This window comes from Rhinatrema bivittatum, chromosome 7 (genome assembly GCF_901001135.1).
Source record: "Rhinatrema bivittatum chromosome 7, aRhiBiv1.1, whole genome shotgun sequence".
Classification (NCBI taxonomy): Eukaryota; Metazoa; Chordata; class Amphibia; order Gymnophiona; family Rhinatrematidae; genus Rhinatrema; species Rhinatrema bivittatum.
In genome coordinates this window covers 35,636,931-35,658,201 of record NC_042621.1, presented here as the reverse complement: position 1 = coordinate 35,658,201, position 21,271 = coordinate 35,636,931, and the positions used below count along the sequence as shown (strand labels likewise).

Below are 21,271 nucleotides of genomic sequence, written 5' to 3'. Positions count from 1 at the left end.
CAGTAGTTGGGAAGGGAGAGCGGGTAGGGGTATCGAGGTGGCATATTAACTAGATTGTGCTGCACCCTCAATAGCTGGGTGAGTAATTGGGGAGTAGAAGGACTGCTCTGTTAACTTTGTTTTTAGTATTTTTTTTTTTAAGATATTAAAAGTAGGCCAGATCTCGGGCGGGTTCATCTGAGGTGCAGTAACAGGCGGTATGACAGCAGAGATATGGGCTTTCTTACAAATGTGAGGTATTATTTCTACATAAAAGATTCAAAAATTGGTATAGGAGTAACTAGGATAATATGTGTGACACTTACTGTCAAAGGCCTGAACTAACCAAGCAAAAGAAGCTTGCTGTATAAAGAAATGTTTAGATTAAATGCAGATATGCTTTTGGTACAGGACACTATAATATGACTAAAAACGTGTTTGTGCCTCTTATTGGGCTTTTTTTTTTTTCTTTCATGTAGGAAGAGGAATGGATATATTGTTTTCAATGACAATTCTCTATGGGGTTGCTAAGATTAAGCTGTGAAATTCATTGCTAGAAGATGTGGTAGAGGCAGCTAGCGTAACTGAGTTTAAAAAAGGTTTGCACAAGTTCCTGAGGAGTCCATAAACTGTTATAAACTAGATAGACTTGGGGAAAGCCACTATTTATGCCTGGGCGTTAGCGGGGATCCTGCCAAGTACTTGGATCTGGATTGGCCACTGTTGGAAATCAGGATACTGGGCTTGTTGGACCATTGGTCTGTCCCAGTATGGCAATTCTTATGTAAGATTGAGAGACCCTGCTGATGGATATGTGTTTGTTAGAGGCTCCAACTCCCGATTATGCCTCTGTCCTATCCCTGTTCCTGTTTGCACTCCAGCAGCTCCTGTGGGTGGTGCAGTTTTGGTATGTCAAAGCTTCACAGCTCAGTGGTTAGCGCCTGTGTTTGGAGGGTGGTGGAGATTGATCTGAGAGAGAGAGAGAGTGTGAAATGGGGAGCCAAGAGCAATAGTAGCAGTGGGGTAGAATAGATGGTGTTGGCAGCAGTGTATGGCAGAATAGAGGTAACAGAAGCTGTATGTGGAGCTGAGGGGTGCTCCAGGACAAGTGGCAGCTGGGTGTGGTGTGCACCAAGGTGGTGACCGTGTGTGCATGTTTAGGGATAGGATGGTTGGTAGGAGAGAAGATTAGCAGCTATGTGGGTGTGAGGTGGGGAAGGGCTAAGGGAGCTGGCAGTGGCTGTGGAGGGGATTTATTTATTTATTTATTTTGGGTTTTTATATACCGATCTTCTTGCATTAGATACAAATCAAACCAGTTTACAAAGAACGTAAACTTGCCTATAGGCTATACATAGAACCATGAACAATAACCTAGAAGAACTTGGAAAAACAATTTGAATTATATAACAAAAAGTCACAAAAAGTGATTGATTCCATTAAATTGGGCTTAGATTTAAATTAGGTAGAAGTAAATGAGATGAAGTGTAGAGTGATAGGAAAAAAGAGAAGAAAAAGGTAGAGTAAGACCAAAGGGTAATTGTAGGTCTCTTCAAGAGAAATGAGTTAGAGAAAATGAAAAGTGAAATATGAAAGCAGAAATAAAACAATCAAATTTGAGGTGAGGAATTAGCAGAGGTATGCTGCGAAAAGAGGAGAAAATGTGTTAACTAAGATGCTGTTTCAGGAAAGGCTAGGTTGAATAACCAGGTTTTTAATTTTTTCTTGAATGAGACTGGCCAGGGTTCCTGTCTGAGGTCTGGTGGGAGAATGTTCCATTGAATGGGACCTGCGGAAGAAAAGGCCCTGTTCCTTATGAGATGTTAGCAGATGCCGTGGTGGTGGTGAGGAGAGAGGGGGCTGGTAGAGATAGCAGCAGCAGCAGCTGTGGCTGGGAGAGCCAGGAGGGGAAGGGTCCAGCAAAAATAATAGAAGCATTGATGCAATGTAGAGAAAGGAGACCAGGAGAGATGGCTGCGGTGGCAGCTGTGTGTGGAGGGTCAGGAAGAGAGAGAATGGCAGCATCTCCAAGAAGGCTGGGGGAGAGAGCGGTGCAGGATGGGAAGGGACCAAGCAGCAATCTAGGAGAGGTAGATATTTTCTCTCTTCTGTGATCATTGAAGAATAAATCTATCCATGAGACATCAGATGAATTGTACACAAATACCTGAGGGTTGCTTTGGAAAATGTGTTCTGCTGTGGAAGACCCAACTGCTGCAGGCTTTTCAATAATATAAAATGCAGCACATTTCCCATTCTGCTTGCGATACCAGAATGACCGTTCAGTAGGGGGAAAGGTGGCCCAGCCAAGCCTTGAAGGGATGGTGATGCTCAGCTCTAACTCCTCCTGTCGTCTGATCTATGGAGGAACTTCTGTGTTACTCTGTGGCAATTGTTGTGGCTGAAAATTCAAATCAAATTGGGAGCCCTGCACTGATAACCAAATTGCAGCAACAAATGCACATTTGAGAGCCATCCAGCAAACCTCTCCCAGCAAGTCATTTTCTTATGACCTTTTTGAATTCTTATGCTGTTCAGGTTTACCCTTTTTTTTTTTTTACCCCCAAAATCCTGTTATAGTCATCCAGGAAAATACATTTATCAAAACAATAAAACAAGCAAATGCCTCCATGATCTTTTTCCTAGCAGGTCCCGAATCTGTAAAGCAGAGCTTTTTCTGCTATTCAAGAACCTGATGGTTGCTGTGCAAGAGGATGACCTGCCACAGTCGCTCAGGTAAGGACTTCGTTATTTTAACCATTCCACACATTAACAAACCCTCATTTCTTACTCTGATTGGCTCATATTAACCCCTCAAAGTCTCAATTTCCCTCTACTCTGCCTCTACCTTACTTTTATTCTCTCTACATGTGTACCTCTTAGATTCTTTCTTTTCCCATCTCTCTGTAACTTCTATAGACCAGTGAGCCTGACTTCAGTGCTGGGAAAATTTGTGGAAACTGTTATAAAGAATAAAATTCCAAAACATTTAGATAGACATGGTTTGATGGGGCACAGCCAGCTTGGATTTACCTGAGGGAAGTCTTGCCTCACAAATCTACATTTTTTTGGAAGGGGGTTAATAAACGTGGGCAAAGGTGAACTGGTAGATGTGGTGTATTTAGATTTTCAGAAGGCAGTCAACAAAGTCCCTCATGAGAGGCTTCTAAGAAAACTAAAAAGTAATGGGATTGGTGGCGATGTCCTTTTATGAAGTACAAGCTGGTTAAAAGCCAGGAAACAGAGAGTAGGATTAAATGGTCTGTTTTCACAGTGGAGTGCCTCAGGGATCTGTATTCGGACCAGTGCTTTTTAATATATTTATAAATGATCTGGAAAGGGACACAAGTGAGGTGATCAAATTTGCGGATGACACAAAATTATTCAGAGTAGTTAGAGAGCTAGACGTCAGTAAATAATACCTTGAAGTCATTGGTTCAATGTGCTGTGGCGATCAAGAAAGTAAACTATGTTAGGAATTATTAAGAAGGGAATGGCAAATAAAATGAAGGATGTCATAATGCCTCTGTATCACTCCATGGTGAGACCACACCTTGAATATTGTGTACAATTCAGGTCGCCGCATCTCAAAAAAGATATAATTGCACCTGAGAAAGTACAGAGAAGGGCGACTAAAATAAGTGGCATGGAACGGCTCCCCTATGAGGAAAGACTAAAGAAGTCAGGACTGTTCATTTTGGAGAAGAGACAACTGAGGGGGGGATATGATAGAGGTCTACAAAATCATGAAAGGACTTGAACAAGTTAATGTAAATCAGTTATTTACACTCTCAGATAATAGGATTAGGGGGCACTCCATGAAGTTAGCAAGTAGCTCATTTAAAAGAAATTGAAGAAAATTATTTTTCACTCAGTGCATAGTTAAGCTCTGGAATTCATTGCCAGAGTATGTGGTTATGGCAGTTAGTGTAACTGGGTTTAAAAAAGGTTTGGATAAGTTTCTAGAGGAAAAATCCATAAACTGCTATTAATTAATAAGCAATAGTAGCTTGAGATTTATTTAATGTTTGGGTACTTGCCAGGTACTTGTGACTAGGATTGGCCACTGTTAGAAACAGGATACTGAGCTTGATGGACCCTTGGTCTGACCCAGTATGGCATATCTTATGTTCTTATTTAGTGGCTCTTGAAATCAGTTATTTCCAGAAGTGTGCTTAAAGGTTAAAACACATTTTTTTTTAAAAATTGTTTTCATACACCTACAGTATTGAAGTCTGTCTAGAAAAACTGTTGTAGCTGGTGCTGGCAACAGTGACTTGCTAATATTACTGCTGCTTCTCAGTTCTGTAGTGTTACTGGATATACAGATGAGACCAGTTCCTGCTCCTTGAAGCTTACAGTCTAGTCACAAGACACAAACAAGGCAAATACGATTTTTCAGAAAATTGATTTATTATAGTAAACATGACTAAAATCGAAAATGGAACCTCAATCAGGGAGAGGCATAGTTTAATATTTAAAAACAGCCTGAACATAATATAGGGCTTTTATGGGACTTGAATGAGGCCGGAAAGAGAGAACAGAATGCGCAGGAAGACTGTTCTAGGTATATAATGCAGCAAAGGTGGAGTTGGCAATGAGGAAAGGAGCACAGGTAAGAGTAATTTGTCCGATGAATGGAAGTCATGACTAGATGTGTAGAGGAAGATGAGAGAGGAAAGAAAATGAGGCACTATAGAGTGAATACACTTGTAGATGAGTGGGAGAAGCTTGAACTGTGTGGAAGTGGATGAGGAAGTAATTTGAGGAGGAGAGTCATTTGTCAATTCTTCCTTGTCTTTTGCATTTCCTCCAGGTCTGTTTGAATTATTTCACTTGTGTAATATTTTATAGATAACCCTGAAGCAGACTCTTGTCCATTTGAATGTTTTTGTATTCTCTTATTTTATATTTGAGTTTTAGGTTTTGTTTAGTTATTGATTTATTATATGTTTATGCTTTGGTTGTTTGGTTTATTTTCTTTGGTACTCCACTGTGATTGATTGTTTGGAATAGCAGAGTGTAAATGAAGGAATACTTTTATCCAAAGCATTATACAGTGACATTGCTAACAAATACATGCAAAACAATGGGCCACAAGGTTTGTTTGTTTTTTTTTAATTATTTGTTGTAACTTGATGAGATTTTCAACAAATGACATGCTGACAGGACATAGTAATGTAGTAATGACGGGAGATAAAAACCAAATGGTCCATCCAGTCTGCCCAGCAAGCTTCTTATTGTAGTAACTGCTGCTCCATTGATGTTACCCCATTCTGTTAAGAGTAGTAACTGCCACTTCATGCAGGTTACCCCATTCTGTTACAGGTAGTAACTGCTACTCCATTCAGGTTACCCCATTCTGTTAAGGGTAGTAACTGCCATTCCGTTCAGGTTACCCCATTCTGTTAAGGGTAGTAACTGCCACTCCATTCAGATTACCCCGTTCTGTTAAGGGTAGTAACTGCCATTCCGTTCAGGTTACCCCATTCTGTTAAGGGTAGTAACTGCCATTCCGTTCAGGTTACCCCATTCTGTTAAGGGTAGTAACTGCCATTCCGTTTAGGTTACTTCCATGCAGAATGTTACACAATCCCTTTCTTCAAGCCTTTAGGGATCCACAGTGTTTGTCCCATGCCATTTTGAATTCATGAACTGCTCTCTTCACCACCTCTTCCAGGAGGGCATTCCAGGCATCCGCCATCCTCTCTTGTGAAGAAAATTTTCCTGAGGGTTCTGAGTCGTCCCCTCTGGAGTTTCATATGCGACCCCTAGTTCTATTGTTTCCTTTCCAACTGAAAAGGTTTGAAGTTTGTGCATTAATACCTGTCCGGTATCTGTAGTTTTTTTTTTTATCATATCTCCCCTGCACCTCCTCTCCTTCTTTGGATCTTTTTTTCCACTTACTTTCTTTTTATAGCATTTTTCAACACGCCTGAAAAGCACTTGTGGTAGCTCAACCCATTTGTCTGTCAGGAGTCTCAATAACTTTTGTTATAGTGGACAAATCGAGGTTCAAATTTCCTGTGAAAGTCAATGAAGAGCCCAGATTTTTCCCTTTGAAATTCACCTGAACTCGATCAGTGGTTATTGCAAAATATACAAAGCTTCACCAAAAGTACATTATTACATAGTAACATAGTAAATGATGGCAGAAAGCTTTATTTATTCTTTTAATTTATTTATTCCATCTCTGCCTGTTACATCAATCCAGTTCCTGACAAGTGAGCTGTTTCCCCCTACCAGCAGATGGAGGCAGACAACACTATTTTCCTCACGTGACATCATCGCTGCTACTTAGGGGTGGTGCAATGCAGCAGGAATCCAGTATTTTCTGCCTCCAGCAGATGGTAGGATCGGGTAATGCAGCAGCTTGATGTTGGATCTGGGATCAGACCCGGGGCCAGGCCACTGGTCTCAACCAGAAGTTCAAGCCCACTAGTAGGCTTCACAGTGTACCTGTGTGGTTTCTCGTTGAGCTGGGGGGGAACGGAACAGCGTTTACTTTTTTTTTTTTTTTTTTAAACAGGCTGTATCTGAGAGGAAGAATTGCTGTAGTGCTTGTACTTTTTCTCTTTCCCCCCTTCTCACTTTCCCATCCCTCTTCTCCTCCTTTTGCCTGGGCCTAGGTCTGCTTAAAGTTCTTTTTAGAAAAAAAAAAAAAAGCAGTTAAGACAGGCAGTCTAACAGGCTAAGCAGCTGAGACTAAACGAGTGCGAGCGATGGAGGAGATAGACATACGAGTGTGGTCACAGGGTTGCTTTGGGGGTGGTGGATGCCGCATTTTGCTGGATTACAGTTGTTGGTTGCTACCGGGAGAATGGAGAGAGCTTGACTGTGTGCACTGATGAGTGGGGCCTGTGGGATGTGCTGCGAGGTGGCTGAAAAAGGCCCATTATGTCTTGCGTGTGTCAGAACGAGGGAGGTTCCCAATGAGTGTTCGCTTGCATTGTTGGCCCCTCTTTCTTCTCCCCAAGACACTTGGCAAGCTTCCCTGCTTGGCTGAAGGAGTTGTCACATGGCCATTATTTAGCTCCTCCGTCTTGGCAGCCATTTTACCAGAGGTTCCTGAGCGGGCAGGCCTTGGGGGAATTGGAGTCCTCTGGAGCATGTGGGGGGGGGGGGGGCCTGAGATGCCTCCTATCTTGGTTCCTGCAGTTGTGCCCTTGAGCTTGTTGGTATTTACAGCCCCAGTGCTGAGGGGATTTTTTCCCAAAGTTTTTCCATTTTCTGTGAAAGGACCCACCTGTACTTTCACCAGGCGTGGGGATGGACACCAGTTGATGGGAAGAAGGCATCAGAGGCTTTTCCTCCTGCTTCATCTCCTCAAGTGCCAAGGGGGCTGTTGAGGCTCTGTGAGGTTGGAGGACCACTGATGTGGATAGCTCGGCCTCCCTGGAGGAGGGTGAGGTGATTCGGTTTTTCCACAGGGATGAGCTAAATGGATTAATAAAGCAGGTGCTCTCTTGTCTCTGCTTGGATGAGGTAAAACCTCAGGGGACCCTGGTTATGGGACCCCATTAAGGAGAAAAAGAAATCCACTACCACTTTCCTTTTGCACCCTGAAGTGGAGATATTAGCAGAGGAGGAGACCCCTGAATCAGCGCTTAAGGGGGTATGGCTCCTGTAGCGGTTGTACCCCCCTCACCAGATAATCTGCTGAGGTTCTTTCAGACACTGACGGTGGATATGCTGGTCACAGTTGGAAGGTGGTGCTTCGCTGAAAGATCCTCAGTTCCTTGAAGAACTTGACTCTTTGGTATTAGTGATCCAGATCTCCATTTGTTCTGCATTGGTAGTTCGTGTCTGCTCCTTCGCTGGACTCAGCGTTTCTCAGACGGCAAAGAAATGGCAAAGATGGGAGTCTTCCACCACTTTTCTGGCTGACGTGCTCTGGAGTTCTTCCCGGTCAGTGGCTTTCTTAGTCACTGTTCAGCAGTTGCTGTGGTTGTGTAATTAGGCTACGGATTCCTGGTCCAAAACTCGCTTGGGCAAGCTACCCTTCAAGGGTAGGTTGTTGTTTGGCTAGGATCTGGGAGACCCTAAGCCCCAGCAACTTCCGGAGGATAAGGGCTGGTCTTTGTAAAGGGCTGGCAGGTGTCAGGGGTGTTTAGGGCTTCCAGGCATTACAGGCCAGGTACAGTTTTTTGGTTCTTCCTCTCCCAATTTTCAGGGTCAGGCCCTTCGTGGTTTCAGAAAGCAGAGATCCGATGCAGGTCCTTCTTTGGGCGCTAGTAGGCCCATCTCATGAGGATCAGTGTGTCCACTCACTCCTGACTCCCAATAGGGGGCTGTCTGCAAGGGGGTCTTCAGAGATTGGACTCACTTAATCTCAGATCAGTGGGTATTAGAGATTATCCGCTTTGGGTATGTGCTGGACCTGCAGTAGCCCATGTGAGAAGTTTTCATGACCTCCCCTTGTTTCTCTCTGGCCAAGCAGCGTGTGATCCACAAAATGCTGTTGAAGTTACAACTCTTTCATGCAGTGGTCCCTGTTCTACCAGGGGGTATGTTTCAGAACCAATATCCCAAAATATTTCTTCATGGAGAAGGGTGGTGGATGCCTGGAATACCCTTCCGGAAGAAGTGGTGAGGACGAAAACAGTAAATGAATTCAAAAGGACATGGGATAAACAATGTGGAATCCTAAAGGTTAGAGGTTGGAAGTGAAGAAAAGGGTGCATGGGGATAACCTGCACAGAACAGCAGTTACTACCCTTAATCAGAAGGCATGAGGATTACTGACGTCAACTGATTAGCCTTGTTGCTTTTGACACAACTGCAACATCACTTCCACGTTAGCAGACAACAGCCAACCCTGGGCCCCGACTTTTACGGTCTGGGGTACTGATACCCAGTCATTAGGGAAAAAGCTTCCTTTTTAGTGTGGCCCCTCATTTAAATATTGCATCGCACGCCCAGGAGAGGTGGCTGGGTGCGCATTAGGAGAACACTGAGCGCCTATTTTCTATGTACAAATATTGCATCGGCCCCATAATGTAGTAACTGCCTCTCCATGCAGGTTACCCCTTATCTTTATTTTCATCCTTTATCCACCAGGGATCCTCTGTTTATCCCAAGCTCTTTTGAATTCAATTACAGTTCTAGTCTTAACTACCTTTACCGGTTGGGCATTCCATGCATCTGTCGTCTTCTTCGTGGAGAAATATTTCTTGATGCTCCTGAGTCCACCCCACTGGAGCTTCATATAATGACCCCAAGTTCTACAACTTTCCTTCGTTTGGAAAAGACTCTATTCCTATGCATCATTTATTCCCTTCAATTATTTAAATGTCTGTCATATCCCCCCTACTACAACTACCTAACATTTCTATAGCTCTACACGACATATGCAGTGCTGTACAAACCTACAAAAAGACAGTCCGTGCTCAATAAAGCTTACAATCTAATAAGACAAACATACAGGACAAGAGGCTTAGTGTATTTCACAAAGCAAGACAATGGTTAAAAAAAAAAAAAGAAAGATAAAGTTATTTAATGAAGATAAAAGCAGTCAGGCCTAACATATAAAAGCAGCTTCAAAAAGGTGAGTCTTTAGATAGGATTTAAACACTACGAGAGGAGCATTGACACACCAATTCAGGAAGACTCTTCCAGACACTTGGCGGTGCCAGGTGGAAAGCATGGAATCTGTAGAGGAGAAAGCAGAGTTGCTTACCTGTAACAGGTGTTCTCCTAGGACAGCAGGATGTTAGTCCTCACATTTGGGTGACATCATCGGATGGAGCCTGGCACGGAAAACATGTCAAAGTTTCTAGAACTTTGACTGGGTACACTGAGCATGCCCTATACTATGCGTCCACGCTGGGTCCCTTTCACTCTCGTAACAGAATTACGATAAAATAATAAACAATAGGAGAAGCCCAATTCCGCGGGGTGGCAGGCAGGTTTTATGAGGACTAACATTCTGCTGTCCTGGGAGAACACCTGTTACAGGTAAACAACTCTTTCTCCTAGGACAAGCAGGATGGTAGTCCTCACACATGGGTGAATCCCTAGCTACAAGCTGCTCCCCAATACAAAACAGAACCAACAAGCATCAACCAGGTGCAACCAGGCACAACAACAGTGCTGTTGGTAACAGAGAAGGAGACAGCTTGAACCCAAACAATAAGCCCTAGGCAGGGAGAGTTGGATTCTACACCTCAAAGTGATTCCGGAGGACAGAATGGCTGAACCTACTATCATGTCTGCCATCCCTATCCAGACAGTAGTGTGATGTGAATGTGTGGAGGGAACGCCACATCGCAGCCTTGCAGATCTCCTCCATGGGAACTGCTTGCAAGTGGTCCACCAACGTTGCCATGGCTCTTTGTTGTGTCCGTTGGTCGCAGACAGTTGCGACCGCTCTGCCTTACCTTTCTCCCCTTTCTCTCCCTTTGGGCAAGACGGCTGTCTCCGGTACCGAGTGCCAAGGGTCTCGGCATTTCCAGACGAGCATGGGCGTCCCCATCTGCCGTGCTCACTCCTGTGGCCTCCTAAGGCGCGAGCGCGCACAACTCCGACGCTCAAATGCACGTCATGGCGGGAGCCTCTGTGGTGGCCCCACCGCATAACGTCAGTACCTCCGGGTATATCTAGCATCCGCTTCCGCTACCAATTTGAGTTAGCAAAGACTTCGCTTCGCTACTCTACCTGCTCTAAGCTGTACACTTAGACACCACTTTCACGCTAAGGGCCTCGCTCCAGCAGAAGCTCTAGACATCCGCTCCTCGGGGGTCTTTCACTTCCTTTGGGGACTTCACTAACCAAGACAACCGCTCTTCTGGGGTCTTTTCTCTCTATTCATTTCCAGGATATTGGACCATCGGGTACTCGCTCCTTGAGGGCCTATCTTCTTCATATCCTGCACCACGGACCTTCGGTCCCACCATTTTACCATCAGGAAGACGCCTTCACTCTGTGAGTACCTCTACGATCCGGCGCTCCAACTCCACCCACCAGCCGCGGCGTTACCCGCACTGTGGGCTCCTGCCTATCGTGAACATCTGGGTGAGACTATACGTCTGAGCTTGTTGAGCATATTGGCACTTGGTGAAGCAGGAAGGTAAGGCACTGATCCACTATCTATTTACAGCAGTACAATAAAGACTCTATCCATTCAGTGTCTGCTATCTGTGTCAGCCTATCGCATTGGTTCCCCCTCAGGGCTCCTTGCCGTGGGCGGAGTCATCTCCATTGTGGCCAAGGGTCCACAATGCCTCAAACACAACACTCTGACAGAATGAGTCTTGACATGACCCCCAAAATGCAGTCCTGCCTGGGCATAACAGAAAGAGATGCAATCTGCTAGCCAATTGGATAGTGTCTGTTTGACAACGGCAACTCCCAATCTATTTCTGTCAAAAGAAATGAAAAGATGAGTGGACTGTCTATGGGCTTCTGTCCACTCCAGGTAGGAAGGCTAAGGCTCTTTTGCAATCCAAACTGTGCAGTGCTGGTTCACCTTGGTGAGAATGGTGCCTGGGAAAGAATGTTGGCAGGACGATTGAGTCACCAGGAACTCAGGATGCATGTGCAAGACTACCCTATCATGATAACACTTGGTATAAGGTGGATAAGTCATTAAGGCATGCTGCTCACTGACCTGTGTGCTGAAGTGACCGCCACCAAAAATACAACCTTCCAGATCAGGGACCTCAGGTCACAGGAGCGCAGCAACTCAAAAGGAGCTTTCATCAGCTGAGCTAGTACCATATTGAGGTCCCAAGACACAGCGGGAGGCCTCAGGGGAGGCTTCAATTGAAGCAGACCCCGCATGAACTATACAACTACAGGCTTTACAGAGATGGGTGTACCATCTACACCTTGATGGTATGCTGCAATTGCACTTAGATGAACCTTAACAGAGTTGGTTTTTAGGCCGTTCTCCGATAGATGCAGAAGTAGTCAAGCAGTTTTTGTGTGGGGCAGGAGAAAGAATCTAGGGCCTTCTGCTCGTACCGCACGGAAAACCTCCTTCACTTCAGGCCGTAGGACTTTCTAGTGGAAGGCTTTCAAGAAGCTACGAAGACCTGAGACATGTCTTTGGAAAGATCCAGCGGGTGCAGAATCAACCTCTCAACATCCAGGCTGTGAGACAGGGCCTGGAGGTTGGGATGCCGTAGCCTACCCTGATCTTGCGTGATGAGATCTGGGGAAGTCCCCAGACTAATCTGTTTCTGAAGGGACAGCTCCCAGAGGAGTGGAAACCAGATCTGTCTCGGCCAATGAAGGGCTATGAGAATCAATAGTCCCTTGGTCCTCTTGAAATTTCAGGATAGTCTTCGTTACTAGGAAGTGGAGGATACGCGTACAGAAGACTCTTACCCCAATGGCGAGCAAAGGCATCTGAGGCAGTTTGCCGTCTGACCTGTACAGGGAGCAGAACTGAGTCACCTTCCTGTTGTAGTGGGATGCAAACAAATCCACGTCTGGATTCTGTCAGAGGTGGAAGAGCCGATTCGCTACCCTCCTGGTCCAGCGACCACTTGTGGGGTCTGAAGGCTCAACTCAGTCTGCTATCACGTTCTCCATTCCAGCCAGATACATGGCCCAGAGCACCATCCCATGGGACAGAGCACAGCACCAGATTTGGACCGCTTCCTGACACAGGAGGTACAATCCTGTGCCTCCCTGCTTGTTGACATACCACATTGCTACTTGGTTGTCTGTCTATATCAGGACAGTTTTTTTGGACAGCCATTCTTTGAAAAGCCATAGAGCATATCTGATCACCCGGAGCTCCAGTAAGTTGATTTGATATTGTGCTTCCTGGGTGGACCACAGATCCTGGGTATGGAGCCCGTTTATATGAGCACCCCAGGGTGGACGCATCTGTGGTAAGGACAATTTGGGTAGGGGGAGCTTTGAAAGATACTCCAAATTCAAGAGAACCCGCCCCCAGGACAGAGTCCCGAAGAGACGGAGTGATGTGGATGCAAGCCTGGAGGTCCTGGGTGGCACATTGCCACTGTGACCTCAAGGTCCATTGAGCTCTGCACACGTGTAAACGTGCCAAGGGAGTAACAAGGACGGTTGCGGCCATGTGGCCCAACAGCCTCAACATGTGCCGAGCTGATACCTGCTGACTCTGTTGAATCACCTCCGCTATGGATGCCAAAGTGATCGCCCTGGAGCGTGGCAGGAAGGCTTTTGCCTGAGCCATGTCTAGCAGGGCTTCTATGAAGTCCAGTTGAGGTGATGGTCTGAGATGAGACTTCGGGTAGTTGATGACTAACCCTAGTAACTCCAAATCCCGGATGGTCACGTAGAAGGACTGAACTGCACACAGCTGATAGATTCTCTTGACCAGCCAATTATCCAGATAGGGGAAAACACGCATGCCCATTCTGCAGAGGTGCACCTCCACCATGGCCAGGCACATTGTAAAGGCACATGGGGCCAACGCTAATCCAAACGGCAACACTCTGTACTAGAAGTGCTGTTTTCCCATCACAAATCTGAATACTTCCTTTGACTTGGGAAGATCCCGATGTGGGTGTATACATCCTTTAAATTGAGGAAGCACAGCCATTCCCCTTTTTGCAAGAGGGATATCAGGGTGCCCAGGGAAACCATCTTGAACTTTTCTCTTTTTAGACTGGGCATCCCTATTCTCTTTGGAATCAGGAAGTACCAGGAGTAGACTCCCTGCCCCCTTTGCCTTGGTGGGACAGTTTCGACCGTCTAGCCGTTAAGCAGGCAGAGAGTTCCCTTAAAAGTACTGCCTGAAGAATTAGCGGCCCCCAAAATGGGCAAGGAGGAGAATTTGGCAGGACACCCAGTAGATTTAATTGGTACCCTTAATGAACGTTGGACAGAACCCACTGGTATATACTGGGCCACTAAAGTTATACTGGGCCACCGATTTGCGAAGAACTGTAGCTTGCCCCCGACCAGTGGAGGGGGGGGGGGTTGGTGTTCCAGTGTCTGGGGTACGGGTGGCTAGCTTATGCTCAAATCCCAACCGGCGCTCCTGGGATTTGGCTGGAGCGCCGGTTGGGATTTGAGAGCTTGCTGCTGCCTGGGACAGCCGCGGGAGCTCACCCTTTGTGAATAGGCATGAGAGGCCAGAGGATAGTACTTCCTCTGGCGATAAAAAGACCTCCTTTGACCCTGTCTCCGCTGAGGAGGGCGGATCTGAAGTGCTGGTGGAGAGATGCTGGAGGGACTCATGGTGATCATGAAACTGGGCCACCGCATCCTTCACCTTGTCTCTGAAAAGATTCTCTCCAGTACACGGCAGGTCAGTGAGTTTTTCCTGTACCTCCAGTCAGAGATCCGAGGCCCGCAGCCATGCCATCCTGCAGGTGCCGCCATTTTGAAAACATCGTAGGTGGAACGCACCTCGTGTATTCCACACTCCAAGCCCTGACGCACTGGCAACAGAAAAGTTTCTTGCTGCTGTTGAGGCAGCCACTCAACTGCCTCCTGCACGTGCTTCCAGAGGTTGCGCGAGTACTGGCTCGTATAGAGCTGGTAGGAAGCAATGTGGGCTTTAAGCATCACCCTCTGAAAGACCTTCCTCCCAAGAGCGTCCAGTGCTCTGTGATCCTTCCCTGGGGGCGCTGAGGCATGGGTCCAAGAGCGTCTGGCCTTCTTGAGAGCAGATTTGACCACTACTGATTGGTGTGCCAGCTGATGTATTTCAAATCCAGTAGCCTGTTGGACGAGGTACACTCCGTCCGCCTTCCTGTTTACATGGGGTACCGTTAGGGGAGTGCTCCCAAATCCTCAACAGCAATTCCTTAAGAGATTGTGGTGGTCCTGGTGCACAAGATCTTTTAGGAGCCTCCACAAACTGGAGGATTTCCAGCATCTTGGGTCTAGTATCCTCCATCATTAACTGAAACGGGATGGCCTCAGCCATCGCCTATACAAACCCTGTGAAGTTCAGGTCCTCAGGGAGAGACCACCTTCACTCCTCATGAGGTGGTTCTAAGGGGAGATACTCTGAGGAGGATTCTGCAGTGTCTTCTCCCCATGGGTCACTGAAATCCACAGGGGATGGGGCCCTGGGTGTTCGGCCTTCGTCTATAGGCACCGGTGGTACCAGTACCAGCCCCAGCAAAGCTGGATGGGGGACTTCAGCCCACAGTGTCAGCACCAGCCTTGATGGAGCTTCCTCTGCGAAGGAACTGGCAAAGATCACCGCATCAGGCGGGGGGCGCATTGGTGCCCTGCCAGGTATTGATGGCCTCCCGGGAACGGCACCAGCTGGGTTGGTAACACTCCAATGAGCACATTGAGACACTCTGGCAGCTGTTCCAACAGGGAGCGCACGGACATCGGTGCTACTGGCTTGATGCCTCGCAGCACCTGATCGACTGCCAGCTGGACTCTGCACTCCAACTCCTCCTCAAAAGTTGCCGAAGCCAAAATGGTCTGGGAGGCAGGAGAGGTGGCCAGGTCCACCTTGGAGCCCCGAGGTGGATCGGCGACTGACACCAGGACCAGTGGAGACCATTGCGGAGCCCAGCATCAATGGAGGATAGGAACAGCTCACCGCGGGATCACTTCAGGTGCATCATGGCAAGAGCTGATCTGAGCCCTGCACCATGCATCGAAGGCAACCAGTGTCAATGCTTCCTTGGCTTCCCTTGGTGCTCAGCCCGGTCTTTACCCAGTGCCAAAGTCGAAGACGAGGAACCAAATGTCCTCGACCAGGAAGAGACTGATAGATGCCGGTCCCCGCGCCCCTATCCGCCAGCAGCATCAACAGAGTGGATAGCCTCGCCAATGGCTCAGTGTCCATCAGTGTGGCTCCACGGTCCTTCGGTGTGAATGGCTTGGCCTTTTGCCCCAAAGAGCTTCTCCATCTTCTCGAGGCGAGACTGTCTCTTTGGGGTCCTTTGGTCAGCAGCCCCGAACATCGTGCAATGCCCCCAGGCAGAGGATACACACACTTTGTGGGTCTGTGATGGACATGGTCCTCGAGCATTGAGAGCACTGACAAAAACCTGATGAGGCCATGACTATACGAACTGAAGGGGCGAAAAATGACAATGGAGGTGGTAGGCACCATCACCATGGAGGAATAGAAGCGAAAGAAAACTTACCGAACCGCCGAAAACCTGACTAGAATACAGGGGAACCGAGAGGGTCCCGCACACAGGAAAATCCGAAAACAATTGGTGGAAAGCTTTCCAGGTACTTCTTTTAGAATAGCTAACACAAGCTCAGTAACCAGGAGGCAAAAACTCCGTGGAAAAGAAGAGACTGAAGAGGGACCCCGCATGGACACGTGGTATAGGGCATGCTGGGCATACTCTGGGTACCCAAAGTTCTAGAAACTTTGACATAAGTTTTCCGTGCTGGGCTGCATCCGATGATGTCACCCATGTGTGAGGACTACCATCCTGCTTGTCCTAGGAGAAAGGTGGGGTGCACGAGAAGGGGTGTAGAGAGATGAGAGGAGAGGTAGTGAAGTGCTGTCCCTTCTTTCTGCCAGGGTATACATATTTAGATCCTTCACTCTCATCTTGTGTGGATTTTGATGTAGACTACACACCAGTTTGGGGAAAAACTGAAAAGTGGTACTTTGATTTCTCTTCCTTCCATTTTTCCCTTTGCAAGTCTCCTCCCCTTCATCTTTCCATTTCTTATTGGAACTATCTATCCTCATGTATTCCAACAACTAAAACTGCATACACTGGAGAAAAGATGTAAATATCTTAATCTCTTATGCAAGTGTATTTGAGTCTGGGAATTAAAAAAAAAAAAAAGTCAGTGGTAAAAATAAATTTTTTTTGTCCAAACAGAAGGTACTTTCACCAGAAAAGAGGGAGAATTGGCAACTCAGAGCTTCAGTATATCATAATACCATGCTTGATCTGTATGTATACAACTTACATCATTTGTATATCGTTTTCTGCTACCTGGTGATATAGTGTGCTGGTACAACCCAGCTGCCAAGAGAGATTACTCAGAAACAGCTTGCAGGTTGATGGGCTTCTGACCAGTGTCCTACTTTGATCAGGAAAAGCGACATTAACTTGTCTTTCTACTATAGCGTTTGCTACTCTCCAGCTGTTGGAGGTGAGGAGAATGTTTGATTTTATTTTGTCTGTTGATAGTATGCTTGCTGAGTCTCGCACTTGAACAATATGTGACAGGACTTACTCTATCCATGAGGAGTCAGATAAATGTACACAAATACCCGAGTATGCTATGGAAAATGTTTTCTGCAATGGAAGACCGAACTGCTTAACAGTGGCAGGCTTTTCAGTAATATAAAATGCAGCATCTTTCCCATTCTGCTTGCAAGACCCCCGAGTGTTTCAGTAGGGGGAGAGGTGGCCCAGCCAAGCCTTGAAGGGATGGTGATGCTCAGCTCTAACTCCTCCTGTCGTCTGATCTATGGAGGAACTTCCTTCGGTTCATTTTCTTCAAGCTCTCCTAGAAAGAGAAATGTTACTCTTACAGCCCTCCTCAGGATGGATAGGGATCCAAAGGCTGGTTGATTTATGTACTCTAATTTATAGTCCACCACAAGCATTAGAAATTAGAGAAAATAAATGTTTGCCTAATGTTTCTGCCTTTTATAAGAATTGCCTGGAATGCATAGTAAGAGCTTTGTGTTTCATCTGAAGTCTATTTCTGCCAATGCATTTCCACATATTACAAAGCAATGAGATAAGGTCCTTGTTTTCCCTGTGATGAGTAGAAATGGGACCCTTGAGTTATCCATTCTTTGTATTATCTAAGAAATTAACTTCTAAACCAGTGGTTCCCATCCTGGGGTCTGCCACACGATAGGGAGTCCACGAACTGTGGAAGGAGATGGCAAAACCTGTGTCAAGAAGAGGCCAGATAAGCAACCACATACCCCATTCCATGGCAGCCACAAAAGAGAAGGCCCAACAAGCCACTGGCGATCCTCATCCTGCCAGCAGCTGAAGATTGAAGAGGGGCCACTGCCTCACCCTATCCCGCCTGTGGCCAAGGAATTGAAGCCACGCAGCTGCCAGCGCACCCCATCTTCTGACAGCCAAAGACTGCAGGAGGCCACAGGGCTACTGGCTTACCCCATCCCACCAGCTGTCAAGAAATGCAGGAGGCCACGGGGTCACCAGCGCACTCCATTCCACCGGCAGCCTGAATGAGGAGGTCGCTGGATCCCTCTCCCCCTGCAGATTCCAGGACAAAGAGGGGGAGTGGCCTGGGTGAGAGGGTGTAGGAGCATGTATGCCTGTGTGAATTAGGGAGAGGGAGCTTTTATGTATGTGTGTGTGTGTGTGAGAGAGAGAGAGGGAATGTGTATTTGTGTGTGAGTGCATTTGTATATGAGAGAAAGGGAGTGTACGTGTTTGTGTGTGTGTGTGTGTGAGCATGTATGTATGAGAGAAGGAATGTGTGTGTGCGCACCCCTCTCCCCACCCTTACTGTTTCATGGCAGTTTCAGAGTGACTCGAAATCAAAAAGTCCCAGGTATGGAAAGTGGGGAATTTTTAAATCCTTTTTCATTTTATTGTTGGCTATTTGATGTCTGATGTTTTGAAATATTTTATTATTGATTGGGAAATTTAAAAATATTTTGTTTTAAATTATTAGATGTTCTATGTGTTATTTTGAAATATTTTTATTAGTATTGTTTTACTATTGATGTTTTATATATCTTAATTGTATTTAATGTTTTATGAGGAATGGCAATGTTTCTGTTTTTCCATTGTTGCAATGCATATGGAGTCTGGCTTCTTGCAGTTTCCAGTTTTTGTCTGCACGTTTGTTTTTATACTCTGTATTTGGAGCGAGCCTGTCTGTGTTCTGCATGTAGGACTTAAATGAGGTATTCTGCTAGTATGTCATTTTTAAATAGGGATCTATAGCAGCCTAATTTATTCTGTTTTCCTAATAGGAGGTGTATTGGTATTTTAGGGCCTGGTGTAATATTTGCAGTGTTGCCTTAGGTTCTTATTGTTTGGGTCTGGCAGTTGGTGTGTTATGGTATGGCAGGTTTTCTATAGGCTCTCTAAGTACCTTTTTTTTTTTTTTTTTTGCAGGATTTTGTATTATACAATGTTCCTGGTAGTGGAGGGAGTTGCTGTTACTGAGGTGATATCAGAATTTGAATATTATGTTTTTATGGTGAATGGCAAGGGGAAATGTCCTTGTTCTGCTCTGCACCCTTTTTTGGGGGAGTTTGTGTTATAGAATGTGAGATGCAGGTTTTAGATTGGGATCTGACCCACTCCTATCTAGAAGAATTTTTGATTGATGCTCTTGCAAAATGTAGTGGTAGTTTTACTAGATGGCTGAAACTGGCCAGGGTTTTTTTGTCACTTAGAAAGGTTCTTCTGTCTAGTGATGCCATTGACATGCATGCCCAGTCCATTCTGGTCAGTCCATCCATCCCAAGTCGGTCCAGCTCCAGCTTTGTTGCTGCCTGTAGTTATTGAATATGAGTATATTCTTGCACTTTTACTGCTGTGCTTTGCAATTATATGTATTCCGTTTATATCAGTAAGCAACTAATATGAATGATTCTGGAGCGCTGATTATTATTTATTACATTAAAACTTTTCTATATACAGCATATTACCTCAGGTACACAAATCCTTTTCGCGCCGGACTTGTGTACCTGCTTCCCTCCTCTCCGCGTCTCGAACCCTCCTCGCTCGTGGCAGTCGGCCCGGGAGACCCATCGGGGTCCGAGTCAGAGCCCGAGCCTGCTGCCGCTCGAACACGCCGCAGCACGACGCCAGTGAACCACCCACCCGGCTGACATCATATCCGGCCAAGCAAGCCTATAAAGCTAGCAACTACTTCCTTGGCGCCTCGCGACAAAGGGGCCTGCCCCTTGTCGTGCCCCTTAGCGCTGCCCCTTTATGGTCTATACAAACTGACCCTCTCCATCCTTGCCTCATCCTATTTTCACACCTCCTCCTCCCCATTCCTCCACCATCCCTTTTCCCCATCAAATTACATAGAACTTCTAGTTTCTCTGTGTACTACCTTCACTATGCATAACAACCCTATTCCCATACTCAGATACAACTTTCGACCTTTCACAGACATGCACACTAAACCTCAACAACTAAATAGGCACCTCATACCAATCATGCTAACACCGCTCACACAATTCCTAGGTCCAACCTGCTGGAATAATATGACACCAGAATTACGTCAGGAAACCTGCCCAATAAAATTTAAGCAAAAACTTAAAACATGGCTATTTCTACAAGCATATACTTAATCTATACCCTGTCATCTCACATACTCCCCTACTTCATCACAATAGAATTCTCATTAGCTTCCAACGCCTTCCTAGCCTTCCCAGCCTATTAATTTTCAATCAACTTTTCTCCCCTTTTTCCAGCAACTACTTGACAACTATTTTATAAATTTCCACGATACTGTTTTGTATATAAATTCCTTTTTTATTGTTTATATAAGTTCCATAATATCTCAGTTTTCCTAGCGTGTAGCAGATGGACTCAAATAAATGGGTATAGTGTGCTTGTGCTAGCAGTTGGAGACAGATCTGACGTCAGCACGGGTACATATACCCCCACAGGAAGTGCCGCAAATCAGTAATTTCCGTCTCCAAAGCAGTTTGGAGCTACCTCACGCTCGCTGAGCGTGTTTCCAAATTCTAACGACTAAATTCCTAGAAGAAACCTATTGAAGACAAGCCCCGCACTCCTGTGGTGATACCAGGCGGTCACTCACCCAGTTGAGTTTCCCGAGCTGACTTCCGTGGTCCTTCGGAAGCGAGAGCCTCGGTCCGGTGGCCGGTTCACGGCAGGGACGTAGCCCCCGAGTGAGAAGGGCTCGGGCGCGGCTTGGCCTCCGAGCGAGACGAGTTCGGGCGCGGCCTGGAGGCAGCCTCGGTCCCGGCGTGGACTTGGCCTCCGAGCGAGACGGGTTCAGGAGCGGCCTAGAGGCAGCGAGCACACTTCCTTATGCGCGGCGGTTGAAGGTACTCTCCCCCCGCAGCCGGAGACCACCCGGGTCGCAGCCGGGAAGCGCCGAAGACAAGGTAAGGCGTATATCTTTACTTGGTCTCCGAGGAGGTGTGGATTCGCTGGGCCTGCCTATGAGGCAGCACGCCAAGGAGGTCGCCATTTTTGCCTGCCTACTCATCTTCGCCGATGAGCGCACGTTGCTAAGCGCCCGCGATAGGCGCATGTTGTTAGCGCGCGCGATAGGCGCATGTTCGCACATTTATAAGACGCCCGTGTATAGGCGCACGTTTATAAGACGCACGTGTATAGACGCACGTAGGTAAGCCGCCCGTGTATAGGCGCACATTTATAAGATAGGCGCACGTTTATAAGACGCCGCTCCT

General features: G+C 46.5%; 1 protein-coding gene across 8 annotated transcripts in view; it reads left to right on the top strand.

Annotated features, from left to right (window-relative positions):
- ADAT1 (adenosine deaminase tRNA specific 1) overlaps positions 1-21,271 on the top strand; it is a 132,779-nt gene that overhangs the window by 94,297 nt on the left and 17,211 nt on the right. For 6 of the 8 annotated variants that reach the window (XR_003857683.1, XM_029608243.1, XM_029608239.1 and 3 more), the window contains exon 9: positions 2,626-2,715. Coding sequence is in view for 7 of the 8 variants with exons in the window: in XM_029608243.1 (XP_029464103.1) it covers positions 2,626-2,715 (90 nt within the window). In the remaining variant the exon portion in view is untranslated. The remainder of the gene's footprint in view (positions 1-2,625; positions 2,716-21,271) is intronic. The other 2 variants (XM_029608244.1, XM_029608240.1) reach the window with 1 other exon arrangement.